Source organism: Triturus cristatus, chromosome 4_1 (genome assembly GCF_964204655.1).
Source record: "Triturus cristatus chromosome 4_1, aTriCri1.1, whole genome shotgun sequence".
NCBI lineage: Eukaryota > Metazoa > Chordata > Amphibia > Caudata > Salamandridae > Triturus > Triturus cristatus.
In genome coordinates, this window is record NC_140585.1 from 744,834,409 (window position 1) to 744,848,482 (window position 14,074).

A 14,074-nucleotide genomic window follows, 5' to 3' on the forward strand; every position below is an offset into this window, starting at 1 on the left:
ATGCAAATCAGTCTTGACCCTGTGCCTCATGGGAACAGTCCAGCCCGAACCGCCAGGCCAGGTCCTTCCTGGAGCGCTGAAGCTTTTCAGACACTCACCCCCAGTTACAGATTTGGGTTGAATCCATCATCGTTCTTTAGCTCACTTCGCCACCCCAGTTCAGACCTAGCTATATGCAAATTAGTCTTGACCCTGTGCCTCATGGGAACAGTCCAGCCCAAACTGACAAGCCAGGTCTTCCCTGGACAGGAAACAAGCATCCTGGGACCGGTTTTGGGGTAACACCCCTCATCAACCAGGGGTAGCCTGAATCCAGTGGCAAAGTGAATGAGGGACCCACGTCTGGGAGTAACTACCTTTGGCAGGAAAGCAGCCCTGATTCTCAATACCAACTTATCTGCATAGAAAGTCGTGAACAGGGGTTTTACACTTGATGCCTACAATTCAATAACATATCTAGCCGCAGTTATAGCAACTAGAAAAATTGTTTTTAAAGTAAGCACCTCAAAGGACAACTATGTAGGGGCTCAAATGGAGCACCTATAAGGTAGGTTAAACCTAATTAAGATCCCACTGCAGCATGATAAACTGAGTGGGAGGGAACTTGTTAATATGTCTATTAACAAACCTTAATACTATAAGGGACTTAAAAAGGCAAGGTTGGTCAGGAAAACAAAGGAATGCCGAAAGGGCAGACAAAAATACCTTGGCTGTCGCAACTGCACAACCATGCCGTGCTAGGGAAAGAGCAAAATGTAAAATTTCAAACAAATGGGCTTTTAAAGGGTCAATGTAAATTTCCTCATACCACTTTACAAACCTCGCCCATCTGCCAGCATAAATCGACTTGGTGGAGTGTCTTCTGGCCAATAAAATAACATCCACCACTTCAGGAGGAGGAGAAAAAGAACTCAGGTTGTGCCGTTCAATCTCAAGGCATGAAGGTGCAGGTTCTGGTGGTTTGGGTGTAGAACCTGCCCCCCCCGATTGCATGGGGAGGTGTGCCCTGTGAGGTCTGTATTCCACACCCGTTGCGGCTAGTCCGGGGCTCTTAATATGACTTGGACCCAGTCTTGGTGAATCTTACTCAGAAAACCAGAAATCAAGGGTATGGAGGGGAAACGTGTAAAAGACCTTGGTGCCTCAGTCCAATTGAAAAGCGTCCCCCAGAACTCCCTGTAACAGATACTGGAGGCTGCAGAATGACTGGGAGTGCGCATTCTCTAGAGTGGCAAAGAGTTCTGTCTGAGGGGTCCCTCATAGCCAGAAAATGTGTTGCACCACTTCCGGATGGAGACACCACTCGTGATTGGCTGAAAAATGCAGACTGAGACTGTCTGCAAGCATGTTCAGAACTCTGGGCAAGTGATTTGCCATAATGCAAATCTGATGGTCCTGAGCCCAGGACCAGAGTTGTAGAACTTCGCTGCAGAGAGGATACAACCCTACTCCTCCCTGTTTGCTTATGTACCACATCACTGTAGTATTGTCTGTTAAGAGTTGAACTGACTGACAGTGAATGGAAGGGAGGAAGGCCTAGAGAGCCAGTCGTATCGCCCGCAATTCTAACAGATGGATATGTAACAATCTTTCTTCTGGAGACCAATGACCTTTGATCTCCAGATCCCTCAGAAGAGTGCCCCAACCTACAGAGGAGGTATCTGTTATCACTGTGACCACCGGAGGTGGAGGGTGAAACTGCTTCCTTTGAGACAGATTGCTGGACCCACCCCAACATTGAAGATCAGCTGCAGTGTCACTAGAGATCTTGACTGACTCCGAGATCCCCGTTGTGTTGAAACCACTGCCTGCAAAGGCACCACAGGAGGGCCCTCCTGTGCCAGTGCGCATGAGTGAACAACAGAATGTTGGAAGACATCAGACCTAGCAGACGCAAGACCTTCAGGACTGGAACCATAGCTCCATTGTGAAACATCGGAATCACAGCCTGAATGTCCAGCATCCTTTGGGGAGGAGGGTAGACTCAATTCACTGTACTGTCCAGTACTCTCCCTATAAACGTGGTGTGCTGAGAGGGCTCTAGGTGAGATTTGGGTACGCTGATGGTAAATCCCAGGTTGAACAACAACTGAGTTGTCAACTGCAAGTGATGCAACACCAACTCTGGAGTCTTGGCTTTGATCAGAAAATCGACCAGGTAAGGGAATAGAGGAAGCCCCCATCTTTTGAGATGCGCTGCAACCACTACCTTCACCTTTGTGAAGACTCTAGGTGCAGAAGTAAGACCAAATGGAAGGACCGCAAACTGATAATGTTGAGACCCCACTGTAAAACATATATTTCCTTTGCGATTACAGAATGTGAAACTATGTATCCTGCAAATTGATTGAAACCATCCAGTCTTCCTTATCCAGTGCAAGAAGCACCCGTGCAAGGGTCAGCATCTTGATCTTTTCCAGCTTGAGGAATCAGTTCAAGATCCTGCGGTCGAGGATCGTCCGCAAATTTACATCCTTTTTGCGAATCAGGAAGTACCAGGAATAGCATCCTTGACCCCACTCCTGCTCTGTAAACTCTAAAGTATCCTTTTGAAGTAGAATTTGAACCTTCTGTTGGAGGAGCAGAAGAATAGGCTCAATGAGCCTTATTAAAATTCAGCAAAGCTCAGACGAAGAAGCTGAAGAATGCAGTACCTCTGTTAACAAGTTACTTTTGAGTTCAGTAAATGGTAGAGGAAACTCCAGCATCTCTGCAGCCTTTCTTATCACAGAGTGGTATGATCATCAGGCGGATGGATGCCTTTTGGGAATAACAACTCCCATGCTGGGGAAATATCCACTTGCTACCTCTAGCCTTCAAATTCTGGATCTAAAGAAATTATTTAATCTTCTTCCACATCCTGATTTTCTCCCACAAAGTACTGCTCCTCCTCAAGAAGCCTTTGTGCCTATCTCTGGGATCTATGTTGCAGCACCGGCGTAGATGAATGTAGCACTGGCACGGGGGATTTTAGCTCCTGCGTAGAAGATGTCATCGGCACCAGAGTGGAGTGATGCGACGCTGGTACGGATCCAGGTCGATGCCGAAGAGGGCTCAACTGTCGCAGGAGACTCTTGCTGAACCTATTCCACAGGCGATGGCATCTCCTTTTTCGCCTTCGGAGGGTGCCAGGAAACGTGGGCCATCGGCATAAATGGCACGTGCTGATAGTGTGCTGGAAAACCTCCCAAGGAATAAGAAAGCAGACCCATGGGGCCCGCAGGCTTACCTGAAGGATTAATTGCCCTACTGAAAATTCTATACATACAATTCAGGAAACTCGACGGGTTGGACCCTGGAGACACGAAATCTGGATAGTCCTGCTCCTGTCTAGGAGGTATAGACTGAAGTGGAACCAGAGGGTGAACTGGATCCAGCAATTACTCCAGATCAGGGCACTCAGGTAAATTTGGGGCTCTTGGACTCGGGGTGATGCAGGAGTGACCCCCGGAGAAGATGTTGGTAACATTCTTTCCCTGCAACAACGTTGCAATTTTGTGAAAAAAACTGCAAGACTCTGTGGAAAGCCTAGAAAAAACTGTTACACGTCAAAGGTGCGGAAAAAAGGAAACGGACGTCAGCACAGCTCTGATGATGTCAAGCGGAGGAGTCACGTGCAGAGCCGTGGCATTATGACATCCTCGTCGACATGGGAGACCTGTAAAGAAAAGTTTTTGTGGAATGCTGGCGCATTGGGATATTTAAAAAGTAGGGAATCCACAGGCAGATGTATCCATCAGAATTACAAAACTCTCACACAATGCAGCACACTACCCAGAAATGCTCTGCAGCGTTGCATGAGAGGGAGAGAAAAGAACGGCGTTATATTTACAGAGATGTGGCACTCTCCTCCCCTTACCCTAGAATACAATCAGGGTGCCGAGCACCACATTCACTCCTTTGCGCCATAGTGCAAGGGTGTGTGAGTTAGTATAGTATAGGCTCTGTTCTGGAAGGAAACCCTTCCAGCACAAAATACTATGCATAGACTAACTTTAAAACATTTCCCACATTGGATGTGTGCTGTACAGTATAGAACACAAGCAAAGTGGGAAGTATTAGGAGGAATAAAAGCATTTATCCTTTTTAACACCTGCTACAAAGCGGCGTTATTGTTTGGCGCAAAAGCCTGTTTACTTATGTTAGTAGATAGGATTTTGCGTCAAAAAGTATGGGTGGTTGCATGGGAATTCCCGTTTACCACTCATCTAACGCCCCATATCGCTAAAGCTAAGAACTGCTTTGCTTTATTTTTAGGCAACTTTCCAGCGCAAAACAAGTTTTATGCTGGAAAGTAAATAACAAAAAAATTTTGCGCTGGTTTGCGTCACTTTTTGTACGTATGAATAACTGTTCAAGTGAATTATTGAATTCTGACGAGAAGTCTTGTCTTTTTAAAATCCTAGAAGTTATTATTTTTATTGAAATTGTAAATTAATGTTGTATTTTAGATTATTGTGAATACGTCTTCTTGCACAGTCCTCGCTACAGAAATCTGCCCAGGTGCCAGACTGGATCCAGAAAATTGAAACAGATCGCTCGCACAATTGGGCGCAGAGCCCTTCCTGAATGTGACATCACAGAGCAGTATATGGGGCCACCCCTGCACTCTGACGTCGTATCCTTTTTCTTCTTTCGCCCTTTAATGAGTTCTTACCCAACTTGTTCAAGCTAAAGGCTTTCATGTTAAGAACAGTAGTCAGATGGACACACAGCTCTCTCATTCGACTCATCAAGGTCCTGTATTTGGGTTTCCACAATTCCAGTGACTTTTATACTTCTTGTTAAGCGGATCTTAATCGACAAAGAGCAGTCTATTCAAAGAACATTCTTTTATGGAGGTCTTGTGCAAGACAGCTGAGATCCCTGCATTGCCCTTGCAGAGGTAAGGACTAACTCATTGATAGAAATCTTCCAGCCCAGTTCCTCCACATCAAGACCTTTATTGCTTTTTCATGAGGTCCTCCTATCCCCTATAACCTTTGCTTGCTCTGAGACAGCCTTAATCCAAGGTGTGTGCTACCAGGTTACTTTTTATCATCATCAAGCTCCAGACGAGTCCCCTCCTCTCAGACTGACAAGGGGGTCACTGTGGAACGAGGCAGTGGGAAAAAAACTGTTCTGAGCTGGGAAGCAGGTTCTTCATTCAAGCAATGCCGAATACCTGTTGCCAAGCTACTCCCATGCTGCTGGGGAGAAGGGCAAGTGGTGCTTCCTCTTCTACAGGTTCCTTCCTCTCTTTGACAAAAAGTCTTGTGTGACCTGAGAGAGAATTAAACAAAGGTGTGCTACTGACCGATCTTGAGGCTTAGGTTCTTATGCGTGAATGTCTTCTTGGCAGTAGGGGATATTCAAAGGATATATGAGAATACAGCATGACAAGGAGCACCAACACTCTGAACCTGGTCAACAGTGGTGAGTTCCTCCCCCTAATAGGGACATAGTGCTTACTGATGTACCAAGATGAACAGGAGAACTATCCTTCCTCCTCCTCTAAAGCGTCCCCTGCCACACCATTTTAATGCATCCCAATAGAAGCACGAGTAATGTGGGTTGGAGTCCCTTCCGAACAGGCGTGATAGCATTACATCAATGTGGGCCACGGAAGCCTTCGGACTGAGCAAGGGGATTTACCCTTGCTTTTTGAAAGTCAGTACTCTTAATTGTTTCTTTCTGCCGGACATGACGTTTCTTCTGGCAGGCCACTTTTGTTCTCTTTGCAAGAGGCAATGGAGTGGGTTCCACAGTTCCAGAATCTCTCTTCTTAGGGTGGTTGTAACATAGGTGTCCTGGCATTTGTCTGCTTGCCCTGTAGAATGTATGTTTCCTTCTTTGTTCCTTGAGATTACAGGACAAATATTGTGTTCTGTAGTAAGATTTATTGGTTGTCAGCTTGCATGTATGTTGTTTGGTACGACGCTAGCGATTTGTGACTTACACAATTTATATTGGTGATGATAGAGCATCTTAGTGGATCAAGATGTAGGTGTTCATGTGGGCGAGTAATGGATAGCCGTGGGAAATCTCCTACAGCTGAGATAGATTGCTCCCGGCTCGGGTTGCTTTGTGCTTGTCTGGAAAGTTTTTGTCCATCTATGTAGCACTCTCTGTACACACCACTCCTCTTACATGTGTCATGGCTACTGCCAGGTGCCATCAAGATTTTCAACCTTCCTGGTGGGGCCTAATGCATATAGGAAGTGCTTCAATTCTTTTGAATGATAACATCTTCGGACAGGGAAGCATGGATCATGTTTGCAGGCTGTTGGAACTTGATGACTTTAACTTTTAGACTGAGCTTCCAAGGTATTATTGACTGCTCTTCATCAGACCAGTTTGCTGAATGCAAGGGCAGTGACCTTTGTTTTTGTTGACTTTGGTGACATTTCTTTCGGGAGGATACTTTGTATAGTCTCCACTGTGGGACCGCTGGGAGAGTTCTACCTCTTGGGTGGCACTTTGGTTCCGATTCATACTTTCTTGTATTCTTCTGTTTCTTTGTGGTCAGAGGATTCTTTGTCATTTTGGGGGCAGGTGATCTTAGTTGAAAGGAGACACATTTCACACAGACCTGTTAGTCTTCTATCTAAGTCTTTCACTACCATTTATGATAAATCTCCTCTGGTTGAGGACGAACAGATTCTTCATTCAGTCTGTTAGTCATGGCTATATCATCCACAGAACTAGGACTCTGTGACCTGGCTATGTGCTTTGCACCTGGGATGTCATTTTGGTTGCACGCTACCCTTCCGTAGCAACTGCATGACAGCAACCAGACGTGTTTTTTGATGGGCAATAAAGGAGGCAGCTTGCCTTTGGCCAGGGCCCCCTGTTGGTATGGTTTGAATTATCTTTGACCACATTCTCCAGTGAAAGGGTCATGTCCTGCAAGTTTCAATGGAACCCACTCCACTGGACGCAAAGTGCCAATAGTAATTTTTTCATATGCACACAAGCATCTGGAACTAGGAAGACAAAAGAGGCCTGAACACTCAGCAAGCTCTGGCTGACTGAGTTGGAAATATTGAAAACTAAGACACTATGTCCTGAATATGAACCACTTGCTCAGGAGGAAAGAAAGCTTTAATGTTGTGAGGGTCTAGGACCGCTCCTATGAATTGGAGAGATTGGGTTAGGTACAGATTGGATTTGTCTTGATTGATGAAAAATCCAAACATTGCAAAAGTGAGGCTGTAATTTCTAAGTTCTTCAGAAGGAAAGCTTGCTTTCAGCAGCTAGTAACAGATAAGGACAGACATAAATAGTTCGATGGTGTAGGCATGGAACCACCACAGCCAGTACTTCTGTAAATAATCAGATTGGTAAGGTTAGCCCAATAGAAGCACCCTGAACCTTAATGGCAGGTCTCTGGCCATAAGGAGACAGTATTGCCAGTCTTGCAAGTCCAGAAAAACAAATCACTTGTGTGACTGAAGAGCAAACAGAATATGGAGGTGTCACCATCTTGAACTTTCTAATTTATTTATTTTTTAATTTGTTTAAATACTTGAGATACAGAAATGGTTTCAACCCCACTCCTCATCTGGGAATGAGGAAATATTTGTACCAAAAACATTGACTCTCTCTTGCTTCACTGCTTTCCATGCCTGGAAGAGAGAGAGAGAGAGAATCTTTTTCATCAAGATTTTTGTGTGGAAGGAGAAAGGGGTACGAATAGTGAAAACAAAAGTAGGTTTCTTAACAAATTATATAATGTGTAAACTAACTGAATGAGCTGCAGAACCCACTGGCATGAGGTTACTCTCAGCCAGCAGGTAGAAAATTGAATAAGTCTACCACTGACTGGGATTATATGGTGCAGAACACACAAATCAAACTTGCTTACTGGTCGGAGCAGAAGAGGATGAAGAGGAGTAAGGAGGTTGCTTGTTTCTACATGGGACTTTGCCGCTGTACTGTCTGCAGAAGTATTGATGCAGTTGTTGCAAGGAAGCCTGCATCTGTAGGAACTAATGTGACTTTACACCAGTCCACAACCACTTTTACCTTTAACTCTTGTACCCTGTTCAATAATCGAAAGCCTACGTATATGCACATATACTTATGAGAAATGCTAGAATTCACTTCTTTAAAAAAACAAAAACATTGTGGTTGCCTCTTCTGCAAGTTTCCCTTTTACTACTGCTTTTAGTAAGCAGTATTCACATTCAGATTCAGGAGTCGTATAAGGAATCTGTAATAAAATTCCACTTCAACCCAAGGATCAACAGTGTAACCGAAGGAAAAAAGTGAAGAGAAACTCGCTCCTATGAAATCATTTCTTGGGAATGGGGCTCCAATCTACGATTTTATAAACGAGGCATAATCTTTATTTTGACAGCACAATTTTTGAAAATAATTGGGTAAAAAAGCCATAGAGTTAGGGCAGTTTTCAAGAGATACATGAGAAATGTTGAAATATCTCATTGCCTGGCATATTACACAGGCACATTACGTAGCAATAGCAACAAATCATTTGCATATAAGAAAATTATATAATTTATAAATCAAGTAATTCTCTAAAGAGAATTACTTAATTTTGGGCTAAATGAGCTTTAGCTCACCATGCCGTGAAGGGAGCATGATATACTAAAACATTTTGGGGTGTTTCCTTGTGGCTCGCTTGGCTAGTCCTTCTTGACTCCAGAGAGCCGAGTCATGGTTCCAACCAGAAGGCAAATAACTCTTGAATCTCATTTAAAAAAAATTATCTACAGTTCAGTTGAAGGTACATTCACATTTCACAGATAAATAATGTTCATGAACAAGCCACAACTCAGCTAGATAATGATAACGTTTATTTTACATTTAACTTAATAAAAATACTTCTTAGAAGTAATATTGTAGTAGACCTACAATTAACTTAGACGTGCCTTAAACAATATGTATGAAAACTTATGCAAGAACAATTTGTATGTTTTTGACCCTCTGATAATACGGTGTAAAGGCATTTACATTATTCAAGAGCTTGTGTAGGGTCCCTTGCTGAACCAGGCACGAGTTTGTAGATATCAACCATTTGTTTATTGGGACGTTTGCACTTTTTCTGTTTGGTGGGGTCGTAGTCCAAGTAGTTCAGTCCGGAGTTCACCAGGGTTGGGAGGAACTTCGGGTATGCTCTGTAAGACACCAATTATAAGCTGAAATGAACATGTGCCAAGAGGAAAATAAAGGCACAGTCTCATACTAGCTTAGCAAAGGAAATAATATTACCTGGTAAGGAAAAAATGTAATGCAAGTGAATAAACAATAATCTATTGGTATTAGCAAAGTGTATTTCGGAACTATCAATGTTGGCAACTCTTATGAGAGGTAGTTTTACTGTCCGAAGCAGAAAAAATTAGGCTGTACAGCTATGGAAATAATTTCCAACTATACATGATTAGTTCATGGCTACTAACCTGGTGCTGCAACATTTAAGTTTTTATGCATTAACTGGTAATTGTCAGAAACATCTATGGCCAAGAACTTGGCAGGTGCATTCAATCTATGGAATGATACATTCTCCTTTGTCTTTTCTATTCCCTTAACCTTGAATGAGTTTGACAAAAACATTTTACTTTTGTTTGGCAAACCAATGAGTTTGACTTCTATGTTCCGGTGATGCAGCTAATGAAAAAAGAATTGATAAATAATGCCATTTTGAAAGGGGAAGATGAATCAAATGCTAGTAGGGGTTTTGTGAAGGCTCTCCAATATATTTTCTTTTTGTTTAACTCTGTTTAATTGAATTGTTGGCAAAAGAAAGATAAACACACTACCGTTCTCATGTATCCCCGTCCTGGTACAGTGGGGACAGGCCCTGAATCCGACCCCTCCACCCTACGTCATAGCAATGCAAAACAAGAGTTCTTTAATGTATTGGATTGACCCATTGTTGACTCCGAAGAACAAGAAAAACTAAACCGTACCTCCCCAACCCCCCTGCTACTGTAAGTAGATACCGTGCGTGAGGATTGCCAAATGTTCACCCTTCAGGGGTTTCTTCTGGTGCTGATGTATCTGTGAGTCGTAGGAGGCGAAGATACTTTGGGCATGTGGTTTTGTTAAATTCCATCACCAGCAGGGATAATAAAGGGTGCCAAATAGTGTTAAAGGAGGCTGTAGATTGGGTAAGGTTGGCTTTGATGCGCTCCATGCCGATAATATACCATCATTTGTGCAGCCAACCTGTGTGCGTGGGACGGGTCTGCGTACCCCAAAGTGATTGGATATGTTGAACAGCCGCTCCCATGGCGAGTTCATTCTGTCTCCCCCAGAGTGAATTCAGTGGGAATGTGAGGGTGTTGGGCAGCCCTAAAAGTGTATAGGCGGGGAATTTCAGTATCAAAGTGTTTGTCAATGTCATTGAGGACTGCTGTCCAGTAGCCCGCCACCTCCCTGCACTCCCATAAGAGATGAGTCAATGTGCCCTCCTCGTCACAGCCTATCCAACAAGTGGGGCTGCGGTTAGGATTACCCCTATTCAATCTGACTGGTGTTAAGTACCAATAGGTTGCAACTTTGACCGCTGCCTCTCTGCTAGCCGTATTCCTGGCTGTGTGATTCGCTCTATAATATATAGCCTGCCATTCTTTGTCCGAGAGGTCCCTCCCGAACTCCCTTTCCCATCGTTTCAGACCGTCCGAAGACCCCGAGGAAGCTGGAGAACAAATCATCTTATAAAGCAACTTTCGGTCAGACTGTTTAGTAATGAGCCATTTCTCATAGGCTGTCAGCTTTCTGCTTACCAGGGGGCATACCTCTGGGTGTGTCAACCAGTGTCTGATTTGGAAATATTGGAAGCGTTTCGGGTCCTTAATATCATACAGCTGCGGTAGAGCGGAGAGCGGGAGGAACCATCCAGGTTGAATAGATGGCCTGCGGATTTGCAGCCTGATGTACGCCACTGCGAAAACGCGCGCCTCTCTTTCCCCGGTTCAAATTCAGGATTATCGAATAAGGGCATGAGTGGGGAAGGGAAGGAGGTGAGCCCCCTCTCAACCGCGACCGTGTCCCATACGCGCATCACTGTGCAGGTGATTGGAGACTTGTTAAGGTACACCGGTCTGTCCGGTCGCCTTAGGAAGGGGATCTTCCAGAGCGATGTCTGAACCATCGCCCTGTCTTGGAAGAGCCATCTCTTCTCTGATTAGGGCCGGCTCCACTCCACCAGGTATCGCAATTGCGCCGCCTGGAAGTATTTGTATTTGTATGTGGATTTATTAAGCGCGATGGATGCCCGGGGGCGTCCAAGCGCTGAGGGACCGACAGATGTATAGGCAGAGGCGGGGATAGTTACCAGAATTATTGTGGGGAGTTGAAAAGAAGAGTCTTGAGCTGTTTCCGGAATGAGGTAAGATTAGAATTGGCTCTCAGATGAAGAGGAAGGGCGTTCCATAGCTTGGAAGCGTTATGGGTGAAGGTCCTACCGCCTGCTCTGGCTCTTTTTATTCTGGGTGCGGTGGCCAGAAAAGTCTGGTTTGACCGTAGGTTTCTGCTTGGATGGTAGTGAGAGATTAGGTCACGGGTGATGATTGGGCCTTTGTCCCAGAAAGCCAGGTGGGCAATACACAAGGCTTTGAAGTGGATTCTTTGGCGGACTGGCAGCCAGTGTAGACTGGTCAGACTAGCTCTGACGGATTGTCGGCGTGGGAGCTGGAGCAGTGTCCGAGCTGCACAGTTCTGCACTGTTTGAAGTCTCCGCAGTGTGTAGTCTGGTGCAGCGAGGTATAGGACGTTATTGAAGTCCAGGCGGGACTGGATCAGACCCTGGATGGCCACTTGTTTTGCCTCCATGGGTAAAAGATGAAGAATTTTTTTGAGCATTTTAAGAAGGCCAAAACAGGTGGCGGAAAGTTTGGTAGCTTGTGTGAAGTATCATAGTATGTTAGGGATCCTCAATCCACCCTCACCCGGAGGTCGCTGGGACAGGTCTCTGCGCATCCTTGGTCGTTTTCCGGCCCATATGAAATGTTGCACTGCATCCTGCAGCTTGCGTAGGGTTTCCCTGGGAGGGCTGACTGGGATGGTCTGAAAGATGTACAGAATATTATGTAAGATGGATATCTTTACCACTGCAATGCGGCCGAGCAGTGACAGTGGCTGTTTCTGCCATCTCCTCATATCTCTGTGTATTTGGGAAGTGAGGTCCGCGTAGTTCAGAGTGACTGTCTGATACGTAGACGGTGTAAGGACTATCCCCAAGTATGGAATCGTGTCATGGGGTTGCAGGACCCCCGTATTCAGGAGATGCGCCGCTTGTCTTGTTTGCGTTGCAACCCAAGGGTAGTAGCATCAATTTCCCCAGATTCATTTTAAAGCTGGACACCCTCCCAAAGGCCTAGAGTTCCCGCAGAACGGCAGGCACTGACCGCTTGAGTAAATCTAGTGCCGCCAAGATGTCATCGGCGTATAAGCTAATTACATATTGCACCCCTCCAAGAGGTCATCGGCGTATGAGCTAATTACATGTTGCTCCCCTCCAAAGGGAATGTCTGCGATATCTGGGTTGTTCCGAATCCTCTGTGTGAGGGGTTCTATGTAAAGGGCAAAGAGGAGGGGCGACAGCGGGCACCCCTGCCGCGTACCTCACCTAATGTCAAACGGCCGCGAGCTTACGCCATTAACGAGTATCGTTGCCCTTGGTCTGTCATAGCAACTCAAGACCCAGGCCCTAAAGCTGTGTTGAGAGCTGTCGTCGTTATGTGACATAGCTAGGTCTCTCCGTCTTTGAGAATATGCAAGTCCTCGCTATATAGAGATGCGTAGAAGTCCCTAAAGGCCTCGGCTATCTGGTCGTCGTTACCCACCTCCTCTCCCTGAGCCTTGCGGATAGTTGTGAGTTTAGACCGCTGAACCCGAGCTCTAAACTTGCTTGCTAGGAGACGCCCTGTTTTATCGCCTCCTACATCGTATGTGTGTTTTAGCTGCAGGGCCGCGTACTCGGCCCTGTCCAGGTCCAGGCCTGCTAACTGCGCCCTAGCGGCCTTCAGTTGCCTCCATATCCTGGGAGCTCCCGTGCGACTATACACCCTCTCGAGTTCAACCACTTTAGCCGTGAGTGTTTCCCTTTTTTCTTTTCGCTCTCTGGATTGTGCTGCCGAGATGGCTATCGGTTCCCCTCGCACTACTGCTTTAAGAGCCCCCCCCATAGCGCAGTCAAGGGTGTATCTGGTTTATCGTTGATGGTGAGGTAGTCAGTGATACTCTTGCGTGATTGTTGGGTCACCCCTTTTCTTTGTAGTAGGGTCTCCCGCAGTCGCCAGCTCCCCCCAGTTGTCTTAGTTCGGGGGACCGTTATAGTCACTAACACGGCGTCATGGTCGGATAGTGTGGCTGGAGTGATGTCCACTCCTTCGACTAGCTTGTTGATTTCCGAGGATCCAATAAAGTGGTCTAGCCTAGCGTATGTGTGGTGCACGTGGAAGTAGAACGAGTATTGAGTACTTTGAGGATGTGCCTCCCGCCATAGATCCACCAGTCCCCTGCGGGCCAACCAAGTTTTCCCCTCTGCCGACAGTGCCCCCGTGGAACCAAAGCGGTGGCCTGATCTGTCCATGTCTAGGTCCATGACCAGGTTAAGGTCGCCTCCCACCAGTATGTGCCTTTCTTGGGGACTCAAGACCTCTGAAATGGCTCCCCTAAGGAAAGTTTCTTGATTTGAGTTATGGACATAGAGGGATCCAATGACCATGGGAGTGCCCCCCACCCTAACACTATATGCCAACAGCCTGCCCTTAATTTCTGCCACTTTATCACACACCGTGCTCTGGAAGTGCCTCGCGAACAATATAGCTACCCCTACCTTCTTGTCAGTAGTAGAGGAATAAAACTGGTGAGGAAATGCCCGGGATCTCATTCTATGCCAATCTTTGGACAATAGGTGGGTTTCTTGCAGGAGACAAATCGAGGCTCCAGAGTGCTCTATGTATGACAATATAGCACGTCTCTTAATGGGATTATTTAGCCCCTTTACATTAAGGGTGATGACTTTCAGGGTCGACCCCGTCAAAGTGGCTGTGCGAAGAGGGACAGCATTGTCATTGGGGGTCTCCCCCTAGAATACCCCTCTTGTGGATCCTCTCCATATGTG

General features: G+C 45.8%; 1 protein-coding gene across 1 annotated transcript in view; it reads right to left on the minus strand.

The window, feature by feature from the left end:
• Positions 1–8,776: 8,776 nt before the first annotated feature.
• UQCC6 (ubiquinol-cytochrome c reductase complex assembly factor 6) overlaps positions 8,777–14,074 on the minus strand; it is a 75,306-nt gene continuing 70,008 nt past the window's right edge. The window contains exon 3 of the mRNA XM_085653249.1: positions 8,777–9,119. Within this exon, the coding sequence (XP_085509375.1) occupies positions 9,024–9,119 (96 nt within the window). The 3' untranslated portion in view covers positions 8,777–9,023. The remainder of the gene's footprint in view (positions 9,120–14,074) is intronic.